Source organism: Elgaria multicarinata, chromosome 3 (assembly GCF_023053635.1).
Source record: "Elgaria multicarinata webbii isolate HBS135686 ecotype San Diego chromosome 3, rElgMul1.1.pri, whole genome shotgun sequence".
NCBI lineage: Eukaryota > Metazoa > Chordata > Lepidosauria > Squamata > Anguidae > Elgaria > Elgaria multicarinata.
Window position 1 is genome coordinate 106,406,576 of NC_086173.1, and position 18,816 is coordinate 106,425,391.

Below are 18,816 nucleotides of genomic sequence, written 5' to 3' on the forward strand. Positions count from 1 at the left end.
CCTTATATTCATGTATCACCTTATATGTTTAAGTCATGATTAAAATAATGTTATACACAATAGAAAACTCTCAGTTCACATCTCTTGTTCTAAACCCACTTATACTAAAGGAAGGTTAGATATCATACTTAAATTTTGTACTAATAGGATTTCAGCCTTCAGCGAACAGGAACCAGTGGACTAAGAATCTGGGCTGTAATTCCTATTTACATAATATTTTTATTAAAGCGATAGTAGATGAGTCTCAGCTGAATCTATACAACACTGAAAACATTTAAGGACTTGAGGAATTTAACACACATGCCCTTCAAGATTCCCAATGTTATAATACTATTATTTCATTTGTGCTTGTAGTAGCTCCTCTATTACTGGATGCTGTTATCTCTACAAAGATGAGAGCAGCCTGCTGGATCAGACCAAAGACCTATCTAGTCCAGCATTCTGTTTGCACTGTGGTCATCCAGATGGCGATGGAAAACCCACAAACAGGACATGAGCACAACCGCACCCTCCCGCTCATGTTCCCCAACAATTGGTATACAGAAGCATACTGCCTTCTGATTCTAGGGGTAATACTCAGCCAACATGACTAGCAGCCATAGTTAGCTTTATCCTCCACAATTTTTTTCTAATCTCATTTGAAATCCATCCAAATTGGTGGCCATCACTACAAACAGTGGTATACACTGTGGGATCCACAGAGTGACACAGCTATTTAATATGTGCTATATGATCAAGCATGCAAATTATCCACAGTGAAGTAAACCAAGGACTAATAAAATTACTCTTGTGTAAAAATGGGAAAACAGGAACACAGCCTAAGCTAAATAAGATAAGATCTTTTTTTTTTCCTGTCTTGATTGGATACATTTCAGTGACACAAAAGTGCGGATTGGTTTATGGTCCTCTATTGTTTCCCCTTGCTCCTGTTCCCTAGCAATTACCTTCCCATTCTCTATATAGAAATATATATATTTTTCTGCCAAGCATCCAGAACAACATACAATATTTATAAAAACCCATAGAATTGTTAGCAGCTAGAATATCACATGAAACAATTGAGGACAGCAGATCAGCAACTTCTAAATGCCGGGCAAAATAAATGGGTTTTCACTTAATTCCTACTGTTCAAAAATGAAGAAGTCCAGCAGATATCCTAATGGATACATTCCCTAACTGTAGTGTCACTACTAAAAATCCTGGGCTCCGGGTTACCACAGACCACACTTAACTAAATAATGGTAACTGAAGAAGGAACACTTCCTAAAAAGCTCAATGAGGGAAATGTGGGGTAGACTTTGCTTCATCTACACTGTACACAGGCTGTTCTGGCTTTACTTATGCCATCATCCTGAAGTGAGCCAAGAGACAAATTGGAAGTGACTGCAGCTATCAAAGCACCAATGCTATGTGTCCCCTGTGTCCAATCCCAGACAAGAGACAAGTAGCTGCAATATCTGAACTGTCTTGGAAAGCAGTGCTCCACGCAACACTTTACTTTTAGTCAATCCACAAGGGCCTGAATTATACTGGCTAGATTCCTATCCACCAGAAAGATGAGTTAGCAAATTGAATTGATAGATGGAAGGTTCAACAGGCAACTTGAGCTACCTGAACTTACAGGAGCACAGCTACTTCAGTAAGTACTCCAAAACTCATTCTACCAGAGAATGTGCAACACCATCAAGGACAAGTAAGCTGACCTCTCCATGATACATCTGATCACCATCAACTGTTTTACCTCCAGTTTCAGTTTATTAGCTCATAATCAACCTGTCACCATGTCCAAGCAGTGGTTCACAGTTGAGATTGCAGCTTCTGGACTAACTGAATAGGAAAAACGTCAGTGGGGGGATCTACACTACTGCTTTAAAGCGCTTTGAAAATGTTTTGAAAACTGTATATGGAGTGTGTCCTGGGCCCCAACAGTTGTCAAAACTGTTATAAAGCACTTTAAAGCAGTAGTGTAGATCCTGCCCTGGATACTAATGAAGCCACACTCCTAATCTAGGTATGATCTCCCCAGCAGCTTCATCTAGATGAGGAGTGGGCAACTTGTGGCCCTCCAGATATTCCCAAACCCTCCACGAAATGGGTGACATTGCTTGTGTAGCTAAAATGCAGAGTGGGAGCCACATCTCGCTTCCCACTCTGCATTGGAAATTCATTCGTTTCCAAGTTCAGAGGCTTACAACTATCCAAGGTGGATCAGATTGGATTGTGCCCTAAATTACCAAATCAGGACTCAAATAAGAACATAAGAAGAGCTATCCTGGATCAGACCAAGGGTCTATCTAGTTCAGCACTCTGTTCTCACAGTGGCCAACCAGCTGTCAACCAGAGACCCACAAGCAAAACACAGTGCAACAGCACCCTCCCATCCATGTTCCCAGCAACTGGTGTATATAGGCTTACTGCCTTTAAATAATATTTAAGGCAACTCTTAAAAACTGAAGAATTAAAAAACCCAACCTCTTGATTTATAATCACATCAAGACAAGGGTACCCATCTTAAGGAGTTCTCACCCCCATTCACATGGAAGTAAGCCCCACTGAACTAAGTGGGGCTTAATTTTGATTGCACTGTTAAGTTCTTGCAGGAAGTTATACCCCAGTCAACTGTATCGTAAAGATAAGGTAACACCCCAAGTGTGACCAAAGTATCTTTTTCATTTCAACAAACTGTCCTAAAAAACCTTTATTTTAGCTGGCAGGACAAAGAGGTTAGGCCATATTTGTGAAAATGCAGCTCAGACATTCCTTCAGAAGAAATAAATTAGTTGCAGCTCACTCACCCATGCAGATCAACACAAACTGTCCTGGGTAAGTTTTTACCTCCTACTTTTCTACAACTTGGCAACATGTAGTGTCTAATTACTGAGCTATTTAATCCTAATTTTGATATGGTCCAATACACATCACTGAGGAAGACAAGCATTGTCCTTAGAAGATTGGCAATTTCCTAAAAATATTAATTACTATGCTATAAATGGTAAATAGTTTGAAGTTAAAGGTTTCCATAATTTTGCTTGAATTTTCTCCCAGTGTTAAAACATAATTTTGCAACAACTATGGATTCAATTTAAACTTAGGCCATGGCTAGACCAAGCCTATAGCCCGGGATTGTCCCGGGATCATACCATGACACTCAGGGGATCCCGAGAGCAGGCAGGGATGACCCCTCCATTTGCCTGGGATAATCCTTAGGTCTAGCTAAGTCCTTAGTCATAGTTAGTGTGCACCTGTTGAAATCAATGTCATTCACTACTAACTTCCATCCCATTGTTTTCAACGTGTCTTCCATAAGCATGACTAAGTCTGGGTCAAACCCTTTGTAAATAAGAGACATAGCCCAAATCTATAAAAGAGTTGTGTTGAGGCAAAAAGAATCTGTTATCTCCAAGTTTTGGAAATCCTTGGAGATGCTAGTAAAATTCATAAGAATTAAAACCACATGGCATCTCACCATACCCCAAAAGAGCAGTAATGATATGCAGAAGCCATACTATACTTAGTCCATTTGAGAGATTCAAATTTCCAGGAAACTCCCAGGGTTCATATAAAGTTTTCACATCAGCAGCAACCACATGCAATGCTAAGGTGCCTGTTACAAGCTGACAGAACTGATTAACCATTTTCAGTTTTCTAATTCACCCATTTCCTGAACAAACATCCATACTAATGGTAGTTACAAAAATAATTTAACAATACATTAACAAATAGAGACTTTATATTATACAGAACCATTCCACTGTAAGGAACTGCATGTCCTCTACCTCTTTGGCAGACCATTGACTAGTTTGGAAACATATAGGTCAGAAAAATTCAGCTCAAACCACAATTTCCTTTTCATCTTTAAGACCACATTTACCAGAAACAAACATGCTCAGATTACATCCTTTGTTTTATCTTTGAGAAAGGAGAGTTGTTCTTCTGTTTCTGTCATCCATAATATAGGGGAAGGGGTTAAATGTCATAAAAATAGAAAGCTACCATATTCCCATTACTAGTATCACAGCTGAAGAGCAGAGTAATGTACTTTAGAGAAATGTTACACCAGCATAATAGAATTTTAAATAGGCCAGTAAGATTTGTGACATAGGCCTTAGCTAGACCTACCAGGACGGAGGAGAGAAGATCTCGGAGGAAGGAAGATCTCGCGTTGTGTTTAACGCAAGATCCCTCCTCCGTTTACACGTGAGGCACAACAACCTCAGGAAGAGATGCGTCGAGCCCGCCATTTTTTTAATTTTTAAAGGAGACGGAGCGCACGAATGCTTGTGCACTGAAGGTATGGTTTTTTTAAAAAAACAAAAACTACTTTCCCCACTCCCCCCACCCTTACCCTGGTGGGCACAGTGCTCCTGAGGAGTGTTGCGCCCCGTGCGCAGCTCACACGGAGCAGGGTCAAACCGCGGAAACAGGCCACATGTTCCACGGTCACCAGCTCAGCCCAAGACTGGAAAAAGTGGGCCCAAAGGGGAGGGCTCTATCCCAGGGCAAGGGAGGGATGATCCCTCCCTGATCCCAGGATCCCCTGTGCATCATCTCGTGCACAGGGATGATCCTGGGGTTCGCTCCGTGATAAAGCCTGGTCTAGCTAAGGCCTAAGTAAAGTTCTTCAATCTGTTCTTTTATTTAGTTCTGTATTATGGATCTCTTTCCTCACCTTAATATTTCAGAGCTGAGAGATCGAAGAGGAGCGTGAAGGGTTAAATTTACTTTCCAGAACCAAAAATGATGTTTCTGTGGGAAAGAATATTTCAAGTGTATTTGACTACTATGGTTTTCAAGAAACAAGGCACTTCATCTTAGCTCCTAGCATCCTTTAAATTTAAAATACTGTCTTATACATATGGAAGGAGATGGTTCAAAATGACCAAACACCAAGTGATTCTCATTCTTTGTTTTACTCTGATGGTCCTCACTGCTTGTTCTAACTTGAGTTAGGCCCAGTGCAAACATAACACATCTAGTTCCTTTACCCATGGTTAAGAGATCAGGATTACCCCCATGAACTCCTTTTCTCTTCTCACCACTATCCTCCTTTTGCATTAACCAATTCCCTCTTCCTTTCCTTTTTAGTATTAACCACAGTAGAACTAATGACTACCCACAGTTAACTTTAAACCAGAGTTCAACATTGGTTTACAAACCCTGGTTAAAGGTAGGTTTAACATCGGCCTCAGTACAGATATATTTCACCATGTTTAATACTGGAAGAGAAGGGTTCATGCAGAAGAGATGAAGAGGGAGCATGCAAGCTTAAGGAGTACTTCAGAACTCTTCAGCATGATTAAAAGATTGAGAAGCATGTCCAAACTGAGCCGTAGAATGGCAGGGGATGGGATTCTCTTCTTCCAGCTGAAGTGATAGTCAAGACTGTAATCCAAATTTGTTTCACACCCTCACAAAGAGGAAGAGAACATTTCTGAAAACATAATGAATAAAATGACAAAGATTTTCTATAATATTGACCATTATGTTGAGCAGGAGAGAAAGAACCAACTCGCAAGGGAAAGGAAATTGGCTAAAAACAAAATGATTCTACAACAAACAAAAGGTAAAGATTTCTAGACAAAGGGTTGTAGCCAATGCTAGTCCTTACTTAGAATGGTTCCATTGAAATGAATGGGACTTGAATTAGACTAACATTGGATACAACCCAAAAAGATTGCACTACCAGTCTTCTTGCAATCATAAAGATTCAATAAATAAAGATTGTCTTTCCTTCAAGAAGGAAAGACAATCATTTCTCAGCATTAAATATCATACTCAGCACAACCCAACCCTTATATAATGATCAGGCATTTACAATCTATGGTATATTAATTTAAAATACAGATAATAAAAAAACTTCCACAAGTGTCTTTCATGTCAACTAAAAGATGCATTTTTAAAAATACAGAATGGTATACTACAACATAGTTTTACATATCTTTGCTCTTCAGCATGTCTATGAAGCTGCCAGGGATTTGGACTGAACCTTCACACCAAGCTCTGGTGATTTACAAGTGCTAAACCTGTGCCTGAATTCAGTAACAGGCTGGATGAGGTCAAATAAACAATGCCACAGACCAACGTTCTGTGGGTAAATGGTTCTGAAGTTCAGGGAAACGGTTCTTAATCTTAACCAGTTCTGGATGGATTTGCACTATCCCTGAAGGAAAAGGTTTGCAACTTGGGGAATGTGGTAAAGCACAGTCAGGACTCACAAGGATACAGCGCCAGCACATCTGCTATTCTCCTCAGAATTCCCTTTTCCTTCTGAGCACAGCTGCAATCTCACAGTATCTGGGGGGAAATGAATTTTCCCAGCAACAATATAGTTTCTTATTGAAATGCAAAGTATTTTAAAGTGGCTTGGTCTTGAATGGACAGTTAGCTTTGCTTCTGGTGGAGATAACATTGCTAGAACCGGTTTGCTGATATGGATCAACACAGCTGCTGGGACATGGCTATGGAGGCTGCCATGATGAGCACCTTCACTTCAAATTTTAGTACTATACCACTGCTTGGTGGTGCTCCTCATTGACTTTAGAGGTCCTGATGACCTCCATAACATTGAGTGCCTTTCACCAGTTTTAGCTAAAGTGCCAGCTGTCATCTTCTACTGGACACAGATAGTCTGCCCATAGTTACCCATATGGATAAATGTGATGCATTATAAGTAGAACTGCCTCTGAAGATGGTTTGGAAACTTCAGTTAATGCAGAAAGCAGCAGAGTTTTAATTTCACAGATTATATCTCACCGGTCTTAGGGCTCATCTACACGAAGCAGGATATTACACTATGAAAGCGATATATAAAAGGAAGGAACCTCACCAAGCAGGATATAGTAGTATGAAAGCAGTATATGGTATGTGTCAATGGGCCCCAACAGTTGTCAGTACACTTCAATACCTCTATAAAGTGGTAGTGTGGCTCCTGCCTTTTATATACCACTTTCATAGTGGAATATCCTGCTTGGTGTATATGAGCCCTTAGAAGAATTTGACTGGCTGCCTAATCACTTACAGGCCCAATTCAAAAGTGCTGGTCTTTACCTTTCAACCTCTAAATGGCTTGGAGGATTCACACACTTGAAGGAGTGTTTCCCATATACACACACTAAGTTCATCAGCCATTGTACTTCTCCAAATATACCCCCAAGCAGAGGTGGTTATTATTATTATTATTATTATTATTATTATTATTATTATTATTTATATAGCACCATCAATGTACATGGTGCTGTTCAGATTACACAGTAAATAGCAAGACCCTGCCGCATAGGCTTACAATCTAATAAAGTTGTAGTAAACAATAAGGAGGGAAAGAGAATGCAAACAGGCACAGGGTAGGGTAAACAGGCACCGGGTAGGGTGAGGCTAACAGTATAGGGTCAGAACAAACTCAACATTTAAAAGCTATAGGGAAAAGAAAAGTTTTTAGCTGAGTTTTAAAAGCTGTGATTGAGTTGGTAGTTCTCAAGTGTTCTGGAAGAGCGTTCCAGGCGTAAGGGGCAGCAGAAGAAAAAGGACGAAATGTCCACCCCAGAAAGGTGCACTTGGAACCAAGTTTGCTGTCTTTTAGGTGTCAGCCAAAACTTTTTTTTAAACTACCCAGGCATTTAAAAACATTTTATGATCTTTATTAAATATTGTAAATTCTGACTTTTAATTGCATTTTATGTGCTGGCTGTACTGTATGTTTTGTTTTGTTGTTTTGAAATGGTCGGAAGACTTATTCAATAAAGTTTCATTCATTCATTCATGCTAGTTTTAGTCTTTCTACTGCACATTTGAATATTAGAAAAAACTGCTTTTGTTGGATTAACAATCTACAACTTTGCCTTACCAGATTGTTTTAGTTTCTGCAAACCCCTTTAAATAATTGATTAAAGGAAGTATATAAATGTTTTAAATAAACAAACAAGAAAAAATGTTATTATGGTAACATTATCTCCAAGAAACACGTGTGACAAGACAGACAGCTGTGGAGATCATGAGCGCTGATAAAGAATCCATTTTCCATGGCCTTAAGGGAAGCATTCAGTCTCCCAGGATTTTGCAAGCATTCTTGCAGAAAGCATGAACTTTCTAGAAATTTACCAAAGCCACAATACAGAATGAAGTTAAATATCTCTCATAAGAATTGCATGCAGACTATAGATTAGTCCACAATCGCCAATCTATTATTTATCTTTCTTTTTAAGAGTCTACAATATTTATTATAAACTATGTATTGGATTGGATCCAAGCAGAACCCTGTTCATGCATCAGGGATTTCCTGGGTCTCCACTGAGGCCTTAGCTAGACCTAAGGATTATCCCAGTCAAATGGAGGGGTCATCCCTGCCTGCTCCCGGGATCCCCTGTGTGTCATTTGGATGCACAGGGACGATCCCGGGATATAGGCCTGGTCTAGCAATGGATACAGACACACTACAGCCTCCTGCATCCACCCCACCTCGCAAAACCACTCCTGAGAAACTGAAATGGGGTTGAAGGGGTACAGGAAGCTTAAGCATGGCAGGGAAGTCAGAGGAATTTAACCAGGCTATCTAGCACAAGTACATTTCTATTTGTGTAAAACATCTCCAGATCCAAGCCTTTCAGCATGAAATTCTGTATTAGCTTTATATTGGCTGAAATAGCTCAGATACTGAAGAAAGCTATGTCTGAAAAATAATTCATCTAACAATATTTCATTCTAAGAACATTTAATTTTAACATTCCTAATAGTAAACAAACTGAAGGCTGTGTGTTTCAGTTTTACTAAGAAAAAAATATGATGCAATCTGGAATTTTGAAAGGAGCTTTTTAGAAATAACTTGCCTATGAAACAACTTGTCTATGAGTTCTGACTACAGTTAGTGCTGTGCTGAGCATTTCTCCCACAAAAATTTTGACTATCCTCATTCAATATGTTAAAAAAGAAATTGCTTATTCAAGACATTCAAAGGAGAAGAAATTTCAGAGACATTCTCATGGCTTTGGTTCAGGGTTCTTGTGCTTACCTTACTTATGAGATGACTGAGGGGTGTGTGTGTGTGTGTGTGTGCTGTCTTTCATCTCTCTGACAGCCTGTAGCCGCCTTGGCTTTCCACACTTCCTGCCCAAGGGAAGACATCATGAATTTATAGCTCCCATAGTGACTTTTCAGATCAGGAAGTGCAAGCAGCCTGGGAGACTGTAGAGCAATGATGAGATGTGTAATAGGAAGAAGAATACAAACAGTACCTTCAGCCCCCTCATAGTGATTAGGTAAGGTCAAAAACAGTGGTTTGGTGTTTTTTTTTTCATTTTCACAATGTATTTTCTGTCCTGTTTTGTTGATATTCACAACAACAACAACAACAACAATAATAATAATAATAATAATAATAATAATAAATAAATAAAAAACTGCCAACACACATGCAAAATAACTTAAGAAATACCCTAGAATGAGGCAGAAAAATGGAAGCCTCTTTCATGGGGGAAGAAATTTTCAGGAAATTGGAGGACAGATTTTGGCACCATTTCCCTGGAGCTTGATGCAACACTGCTCCCCACCACCACCTCACACCTCCGACGGGGCTTTCAGGGAAGGAGCAGTGTTGCCAGAACCTGTATTAGAGACAAGGAGCATGGCCAGATGAGGCGATATCCTGAGGATCGCCCTGGGATCGCCCTATGCGTCCACATGACACACAAGGCATCCCGGGAGCAGGGAGCCATGATTCCTCCCTTTCCCTGGGATATCACCCTACCTTTCCATCCCAGTTTTTCCCGCGGTCTCAGGATGATCCCAAGACCGCAGGACATGTGGCCCGCCATCGCGGTTTTGTCCCAGCTCCTCACAAGTAAACGCGAGGAACTGGGAACCAGGCACGGAGCTCCTCAAGAGCTCCATGCCCATCGAGGGTGGGGTGGGGTGGGGTGGGGTGGGGGGAGCGCGAGGTTTTTAAAGGGAAAATGCAAAATGGCGGGCACAACGTCACATGCCACATGTAGATGAGGGGGACAATCTCAAGATCATAAAATCCCAAGATCATCCCCTCAACACCCCCTCATCTAGCCATGCCCAAGATGTATCCATAATCACCCCACAGAAATGTAACATTTGGAAGACCCCCGAGAAGTTGCCCTGAAGAATAACTAGAGCTGAGCCAAAGTTCCGCAGAAGACATTTTTCTTACAATGCTCTAAAGTGATGCTAGATATATGCAGCCTTGTGGAGAAAGCAAAATGGGGTCCAGGTGGCCAACACAGTTGATTCTGTTGCCAGTGGCACTGCAGGAAAAAACAGGGTGGAGAATTACAAGAGGCCACTTTTTACACAGTTCTAACTACAATTATTAACTCTATTATGGTATATCACAGTTAGGAGAATGATCCAGTCACAGTTAAGCAATTTAAAGACGTAGTTCTCTCTGAGGCTGAGTAAACCTGAGTTTGGCCAATAGGTTATAGGCATAGATTCATATGATTTAAAAATCTTCCAGATAAAACAATTCCCTACACAAAGAAAATTAGGGTCGCATTCTTCTTTGTGAGGAAGGGTCATTACGGAGAGGGGAGGGTTAGCAAAAACCACTGCAGGTGGGTCCACCACATGACCACAGAACCATGTGGCACAACATGGTTCTGCTACTTACTCAAACGCGCGCACACACACACACACAGTACTTATGGCACATACCTATGCACAGTTTAAAAGTTCATCCCAGCATCCACAGAAAAACATCTGCTCCGTCAGAAAAACAAACCAAAAAAAATGGACATCATAGAGAAAGTCCACAGCAGCTAGAGCATTGCCAGTGTGGGATGTTCTAACCCACCCTCTCTATGGTCGCAGCCTGTAAACCACCCAGAGCCCACCATGCATAACAGTAAGCCACCCAGGGGGCCCTTATCCCTGCTGCAGGGGTATGATTAGCCAGAGTGGTTTCTTAACCATCATTGGGCATTTTTCTCCCCACATGACACTCTAAGCCACCATAGTTAGGTCAAAATGCTTAACTATCATGGCTTAGCATAACATCTGAACAGGCCCCAAATTCCAGGAAGGATTTTATGCTAGCCTTCCCCCTGACATGTTAACCTTCCATACAATAAGAATGCTTCTTTCTCCCACCCCGTGTATAATAGAGTATAATAGAGTCACTTGTGCAAACAGAGGGGGAAAGGGACGCAAACAAAATAACCTGACCTTTGTAGTGATGCTGGCATTGCTTGACAGAGCAGGGGCAATGCTGCAGGAGTCAAAATGCCAAGGCTAATTGGAAGGGTAAGACTAATAACACTAGTCACTGGCATGGTTTGAATAAAGTTGCTTCCTTGTACATGGTATGGAGAAGGTTGCTTCCTTGTACACGGCATGGAGAAGGTTGCTTCCTTGTACACAGTATGGAGAAGGTTGCTTCCCTGTACACGGTATGGAGAAGGTGGAGACAGGGAAGCAGAGATGCCCAAAGGTGAGCCACCCTTGAGGAAGGTGCATAGGGAAACAGACAGGAAGGAGACTCCACCTGACACTTCAGGTTCCCATTTTGGCCATACCCGACTCCAGGCAACATGCACAAGCTCCAGGTTGAGTGAACAAATAAGGACTTTGGTGGGAGTGCCATACAAGGGAAATGGGCCAAGACTGCTAAATCTTAAGGAGAAGAAGGATAGTAATTTGAGTCTTTATGTTCTCCTTTACTTGTAGTTTGCTTTGGAGATAAAATAGTGTAATCCTGTGATGCAACAGACTTCAACTAAAGGACGTAAACAACAACCCCATCAGACAGAAATAAAGACCATCTGTAGGGTTCTAAACCTCATAGGTAAATCCAGACACACTCCTCTTCTGGTACACAGACATGTAACAAGAAGCATTGCAACATTGCATTTTACAAGTGCTATAGAACAATATGCCCAGGCAAACATACTGGTATGCCAGTAGCCACAGTGATCTGAACCTAACAAGCACCGGTCAGCATGACATGCCCAGTGCTCACCAAATGTTCTCTCATTGCAGCTACATAGGGTTGAATCCAGCACCACCCTAGTGGAGGTCTGCTGGTGGCAGGAGGTGTTCTCCCTCTCTTCTCTCTCCTGCAGTACTCTCCACTACCCGAAATTCTGCTCCAGGGGGTTTCACAGCATTCTGGGAGGAAATTTGAGTGCACAGGGGGTGGGTTTAAACCCAGTGTTTGATAGCTACATTTTTATGAGCAGCAGTGCCCAAACGTTTACTATACCAAGTGATTCAACTCATCTTAGCGAATACATGCAAATCTTCAGATTGTTTCATTCTTGAAGATAATTCTTGGGTGAATTCTAAGAGTTCAAGAATGGTTATCAACTACTACAGGCAGAATGTAAAGATGTGTTTTTCCCTAAACATCAGCTATCTCCACCATAAAATACTACACAAGGAACCGCTTTTGAAACAGAGGTGAATTTCAAAAGCAGTTTATAATCTGACACAGGCATCAGCTCTTTTTAAAACGTCACCACTGATTGTGCACACACACTCCCTTTTTCTTGGCTCCCAGGCCTATGGCTCTATTCTCTGACTAATTTTAAATATTAAATGGAGAAAGAGGCTCCTGATAAGATTATACAGTTACCAAAAACAAGGGCAGTGACTATATTTAAAAACAAAACAAAATGTGTGACACATACATGCATGAATGCTTTTTGCAGTCTTTCCAGATGACACATGCAAGGCATAGAATAGCCTTTAATTAAATATTTTTTGGAATGTTTAAAATTATACTTACTTGTGTTTACAATATCCTTCATATTGGGAGTTCTAATTTAGGGTAGTTGTTATAATTCAAATCCCCTTATATGTAATACAATATATTTGCAGAGTCTTAAAATTGGCTCCCACCCTCAAGCAGGAAAGTCTACAATGCCTGGTGGGATGGGAGTGGGGGGTGAATATACAGAGTGAAGAGGATGGAATAGCCCCACCCTTCATCCAACACCAGAGTGTGGTTGGCACACATGCCATGGTTGGAGGAAGGCCAGGATAGGCTGCTTGATGCTGTCTTGTGCTATTTGCCCTTCCACTGTTTTAACAGCAGACAAGCTGAACTTTACAACTTTACAACACAGAGCTGGCAGAACCACTCATTCAATAAAGCTGCAGCTTGTTTTCACCCCAGCTCATTAGATTTCTTTTATCCCAATTCTGCTCCCCAGCGCAGGCACAATTTAAAAATTAGCTTTCCGGAAAGAAATTGTGGATTATTTTATTTATTATTTATTTGTTTATTTGATTTATACTTCATCTTCCCACAGAAAGAAATGATGCTCAAAGTGGTTAACAATAAAAAGAACCAAAATTTAAAATTAAAATTAAAACATAGTTAAAACAATTAAAACACAATTTTAAAATACAACAAGAATAAAAAATTACCCAGTCCAAAAGACCAGTTTACATGCAAAAAGACTGCTAGAACAAAAACATCTTTGCCTTCCAGTGGAAGAACAACAGAAGGGAAGCCACCCTAGCCTCCACAGCCTGGGAGCAGCCACCAAGAAGGCCCTTTCTTGCATCCCCACCAAACACACCTCTGATGGTGGCACTACCAAGAGAAGGCCTCCCCTGGACAGGTCTGTATGGGATCAGAAGGCCTGGTCCCAAGTAGCATAGGCTACTTTACCAGCACTTTTCATTGTGCCCGGAAACAGACCAGTAGCCTGTAACAAGCCCCAGTCAACACTCTGGCCTTAGCATTCTGGACCAGCTGCAGTTTCTAAACAGTTTTCAATGGTAGCCACACATAGAGGTCATTACAGTAGTCCAAACAAGATGTGACTAAAGCATGCATGACCATAGCTAGATCAGACATCTCTAGGAACGGGCACAATTGGCACAGAGTTATATTGTGGTCATTTTCAACGTCCACTTATAGCCAGTGTAAATAATAACTTGTGGTTAGAAGTTCCAAAACAGGCTAGGCAATCATGTACTCTCATCCAACATACCCACACATACACCCGATCCTTTTTTAGAAGTGAATCACTTTGATGATGCTGAACAAAGTAAGATGTGAAGGATAAACTTTATAAAAGTTATAAAAAATTTCATAGGAACATGCTGACTCAAACTCAGTCAATAACAGAGAAATGTACCACCATTACAAAATACGCTATATAATTTACAAGAGAGTATCTATAAATAATTTCTTTTAAGGAAGATACTGAAAATATATAGCAATGGCAGAGCTGTCCACAGGAGACTAGCCTTATCATTAAGCAGTATAGGCTGCCATTACAGGCAGAAAGTAACAGTACAGTGGGGGATAAATCATTCATTAGTATTACTGGCCCTCTGTTTTGTCTTTTTAAACTTGCATGTCAAAGTGCCAATCTAAACAAAATGGCTGCCATGTAAATGAATACAGTGGTACCCTATGTCTGTCCACTAGCCTTTTTTTAAAAAAAAAAAAAATATTGAACCTACATATTAAGAAACATGGATCTTTGGTGCCAGTGGATATCAAGAAAAGCACCAGAAGCCAATAGCAGCCCTTAGCATCTAGGAGACCAGCAGCAAGGAAATAGTGACATCATGTAGACATTTGTGTCGGTAGCCAAATGCCTAGATCACCACATCATCCAACATATGGCCCAATTGTTTGCAGAGTTACATGTGCCTAAGCCTATGAGATCAGTGTGCTTAGGATCAGACTGACAGGTCTTCATCTCAAGATACATGCGCTGGCAAACAAGCCCTTCATTTAACATTTCAAAATATATACACTTTTATCAGAAAACACACTCATATATCCAACCCCACAACATATATTCAACCTCACAACAATTTTCATATACTCAATCTTCTGGCCACAGCCCACTCTCTTTCTTTTGGCTTAAGCCATGAGGTTCTAGGTTAAGACATGGCTTTCTGAAGTGCTCTATCACATCCAACTCAAAGAAGAGCTACATACTACTTCTCAATAATTACATAGCGTCTGAAAGACCTAAAACATATTTTAAACTAATTAAGGTCTCTCATTGGAATCTCCAGCTCTAATGTAACCTTGATTAGGACCTTCTGGCAAAACAAAAAGATTATACTATATACAGTAGGAAACCATATTCTGGTCACTTATCAGATAAGAAACTGGTGTAAATAACATCATAGGTGATTTCCATTTAGTTGAAACACTGTACTATGTTGTCACAATTTGTGCTTTACGAAGCTCCATGCAGACATGTTAAGGGGGAGAAGAAATTGAGGGCACAATACAACAGGATGGATACTTATTCAATGGAGAGCTATGATATCAGAGCTCTCTGTGCATTCTAAGCCCTGCCAGCAAGAGCCAAGCAGGGCAGAGGGAATCACAGAGGACTTTTTGCCTACCATTCCTCCCAAACTGCATTTAACATTAGACAGGCTTCTGAGTCCATCTAACTCTCTTATCTTGCAAGAGATGGAAGCTAAGAGACCGGTAGACCTACAATCTCTCCTCTCCACTGCCTGCCCTGTCCACTGGCACAACACCTTCCTCCCCGGTCCATTTCCAGAAGTGGGAGCTCAAAGGAGCCAACGTGGAGAGCTTCCTTGGCTGAGGGTGGGTAGCTGGGAGGTGCAGGATTTCCCTGATGGAGGTTGTCTATAGGAAATCCCCAGCATCCTGTGTCCCTTCAAACACCATCTAAGGACCACTGGAATAATCACTATACAAACATATGGAGTAAAGGAATATCAATATCCACTCTGCCTTTCTCCAGTGCAAAAACTCATAAACATTATTGATAATGGACCTAACAATTACAAAACACTGATTATATAATTCTTTCACACCAACATGTCAACCATTTATTCCATTATTCTTTCAAATCATGCTAACACTCCTGAAATTCACTGATGTATCTAAAAATATAAGAAAAGAGCCTCCTCATGCCTTGCCAATTTCCTACATGGAAGCCACTGATTCAAAGCCATGTTGAATCAGACCAAAGGTCTATCTAGTCCTGCACCAGAGGACAGTCGGAAGTCCACAACTAGAGCATAAGAGCAATAGCCATGTATGCATTCTCTAGCAACTTGTCTAAAGAAGCATACTGCCTCCAATTCTGGAGGCAAGATAGATCTAGCATGACTAATAGCCATTAATAGCCTTCTCCTCCTAGATCCCTTTTAAAGCCATCCAAATTGGTGGCCACCACTACATCTTGTGGTAGTGAATGACATAGTTAAACTACGTGCTGTATGAAAAAGTACCTCCTTCTATCTGTCCTGAACATCCCACCATTCAGATTCCTTGGATTACCCTGAGTTCTAGAATTATGATTCCAGTTGTATGATTCCTTTGCATAACATGATAGTTCAGTATCCATGTAAATCATTGTACTGAGAAACTGCAACCAAACATTGCTTCCTAGCATAACACAAAGCAATTTACATGCATTGGCACACATTACAATTTATTCTCTGGAATCGCCCTGCTTCCTACACAGAAGTGACCTCTGTGTGGTAATTACAACCCAAAAGCCAGGGGGCTTATTAAACCACTCCCAGATTTTCATCATATCACAGAGTTCACTGTATTACAAAATGTTTGCCTAGGAGCTATTTATGCTTCCTTTTTAGCATTTCATTTCTAAACCAGAAATACATTGGCCCTAGTGTTGGCCCATGATTATTATTATTATTATTATTTATTTATATAGCACCATCAATGTACATGGTGCTGTACAGATAACACAATAAATAGCAGGACCCTGCCGCGTAGGCTTACAATCTAATAAGTTGTGACCCATGGTGCTGGAGAAGGAAATAACTTAGTCTGATGAGTTTCTTCTGAATTGTAGGTACTGTTGGTGCCTCTGATCTCTGACAAAAACCTTGTGCAGACTCGCTTTTAGCTAAGGGGACTGTGACTAGTAACAAATCCTGCTGTTCCTAGTAATTGTATACTTAAATGGATAGCAATTTAACTTGGAATGCAAAATATTATTGCTTTTCACTTCCATGATTTCACAATCCTCAATGCCATTTTCTTCCTCGAATCACCTGGAACTGACTGCTGTCAGACCCTGTATTCATACATTGACTATTCATCAGAATCAATAATAGAACTTTTTGCTGTCAACTAACACACAAAATGGAAATGATCAAAGAACATGAAATCTCTATTTCAACAAATTGACAGACCAAAACAGTTGCCCTTCAGAAGAGGACTAGAGGCTGAAAACAAGTAGTTAGCATTTCAGCTATTAAAAGCCCTCACACTGAGCAACTCATCCATGGTTACCTCAAAAGGATGGTGGTGAAGAACTAATCCCTGCATGCCCTAAAGCTGCAGAGGCCTTATTACCTTCCAACCGCTGCCACCATCCCTCTGAAGCCCATATGCAGTAGTTGCAGGACCCAGTCCTTAAACCTGCCATCTCAGACCTGGAGCCTGTCACAGTGTTTAAATGTGAATATTCATTTATACGGTCCTCAGTAGCTGCTTTTCTCCTTTAAAAGTACTCAAAGCATTATGAAACAACACAGATGGCAGCACCCCTAAGCATGTGCAGAGTGCCACTCCCTCACCAGAGTATCGGCAGCCTGCCCCCACAGAGCTAAGATGAGGAATTAACCACTTATATAGCTCAGAAGATCTGGCTTCCAGTCAGGCATGAACCATTGCACGTCGGCATTTTCACAAATGAACCACTGCCTGAATGACAGCATATTTGGAGGTCAGGAGGAGCAGCTCAATGAGCCCGCCCCTGGAAGCGCATGGTAAACAGAAGGAGTGGAGAAGGGCCAGCAGAAATAAAAGCGGGGGGGGGGGGGAGTGGGTGGCAGAAAGCTCTACACAGAAGACCGGAGCTTTGCGTTAGAGAATTATGGAGCCTCAGAAGGCGGCCGATTTGCCATTGCCACAGGGGAGGAAGAACTGAGCCGCTTCTTCCACCCTAAAAAGGAAGCGGAGGGGGGGGGCTCCTCCGCCTCAAACGCGGGTAGAGGCTACGTCTCCAGGGACGAAAAGGAGCCAGGTCCCCCAAGCCCAGGGAAGCAGAGGGGCTTCTCTCCTCCACAGGAACGCCAAGCGGCTGCCTCGCACAGCCCCCCAGCGGGAAGGCAAAACGACATGGGAACGCGCGCCCCTCGCCGCCGCCGCCGCGCTTCCTTTGGGCGAGGCCAAGCCAAGAAAGGCGGCAGGCGCAGAAGGAGAACTAGGAGCAAACAGAGTCCCCGCTGGTAGCCGGAGAGCAAGTCATAAATAGCAACGGCGCGGACAACCCACAGTCTCGCCAGCAGCCTGGAGGAGGCGGGATTGGGCAGCCTCTGCCCCGCAGCAGTGGCTGCGTACGTGAACGCCGCCGAGCCCCCTCCCCGGGGCGCTTGTACTTCACACCCGGGCACACGTATCTGTGTGCGAGTGTATGTGTACATCACACGCACGCACACGCCATCGTCACGACCCCTTTACCTTTCCAATCCCGGCCTTGCAAAGGACGCTCCGGTCTGCCATCGCCTCCGCCACCTCTGCAGCACCTGAAGCCCGACATCCGTGCCGTCGCGGAGCCGTCGCCGCCCGGTTCTCCGCGCTGCGCCCGCTGCCGGGGTAGCGTCGTCCAGCCTCGGCCACTTCACCCGGGCGGGGGGGACAGAGAGCCGCCCGACAAGCCCACAGTCGGCGGGGAGGGCTGCCGGCGCAGCGGCCGAGCCTGCAGCTCGCTGGTTCCCGAGCCCTGTGGAGGACGGAGGCGGCTCATGAACGCGGCGCAAGCAGTGGCGGGCGTAAAAGCATCCTGCTGCGGGCGCAAAGCCCGGGAGAGGATCCCCTCCTCGTCCTCGTCGGCGTTGGGGGGCGGGGACGGGGGTGGGGCGTGTGTA

General features: G+C 42.4%; 1 protein-coding gene across 3 annotated transcripts in view; it reads right to left on the reverse strand.

Moving 5' to 3' along the window:
• PFKFB4 (6-phosphofructo-2-kinase/fructose-2,6-biphosphatase 4) overlaps positions 1 to 18,601 on the reverse strand; it is an 82,402-nt gene extending 63,801 nt beyond the window's left edge. Inside the window, exon 1 of one of the 3 annotated variants that reach the window (XM_063121174.1) lies at positions 18,410 to 18,601. In XM_063121174.1, coding sequence (XP_062977244.1) covers positions 18,410 to 18,488 — 79 coding nt within the window. In that variant the 5' untranslated portion in view covers positions 18,489 to 18,601. Of the gene's footprint in view, positions 1 to 6,215; positions 6,257 to 9,001; positions 9,019 to 18,409 lie in introns of those variants that run through there. The other 2 variants (XM_063121176.1, XM_063121175.1) reach the window with 2 other exon arrangements.
• Positions 18,602 to 18,816: the final 215 nt, after the last annotated feature.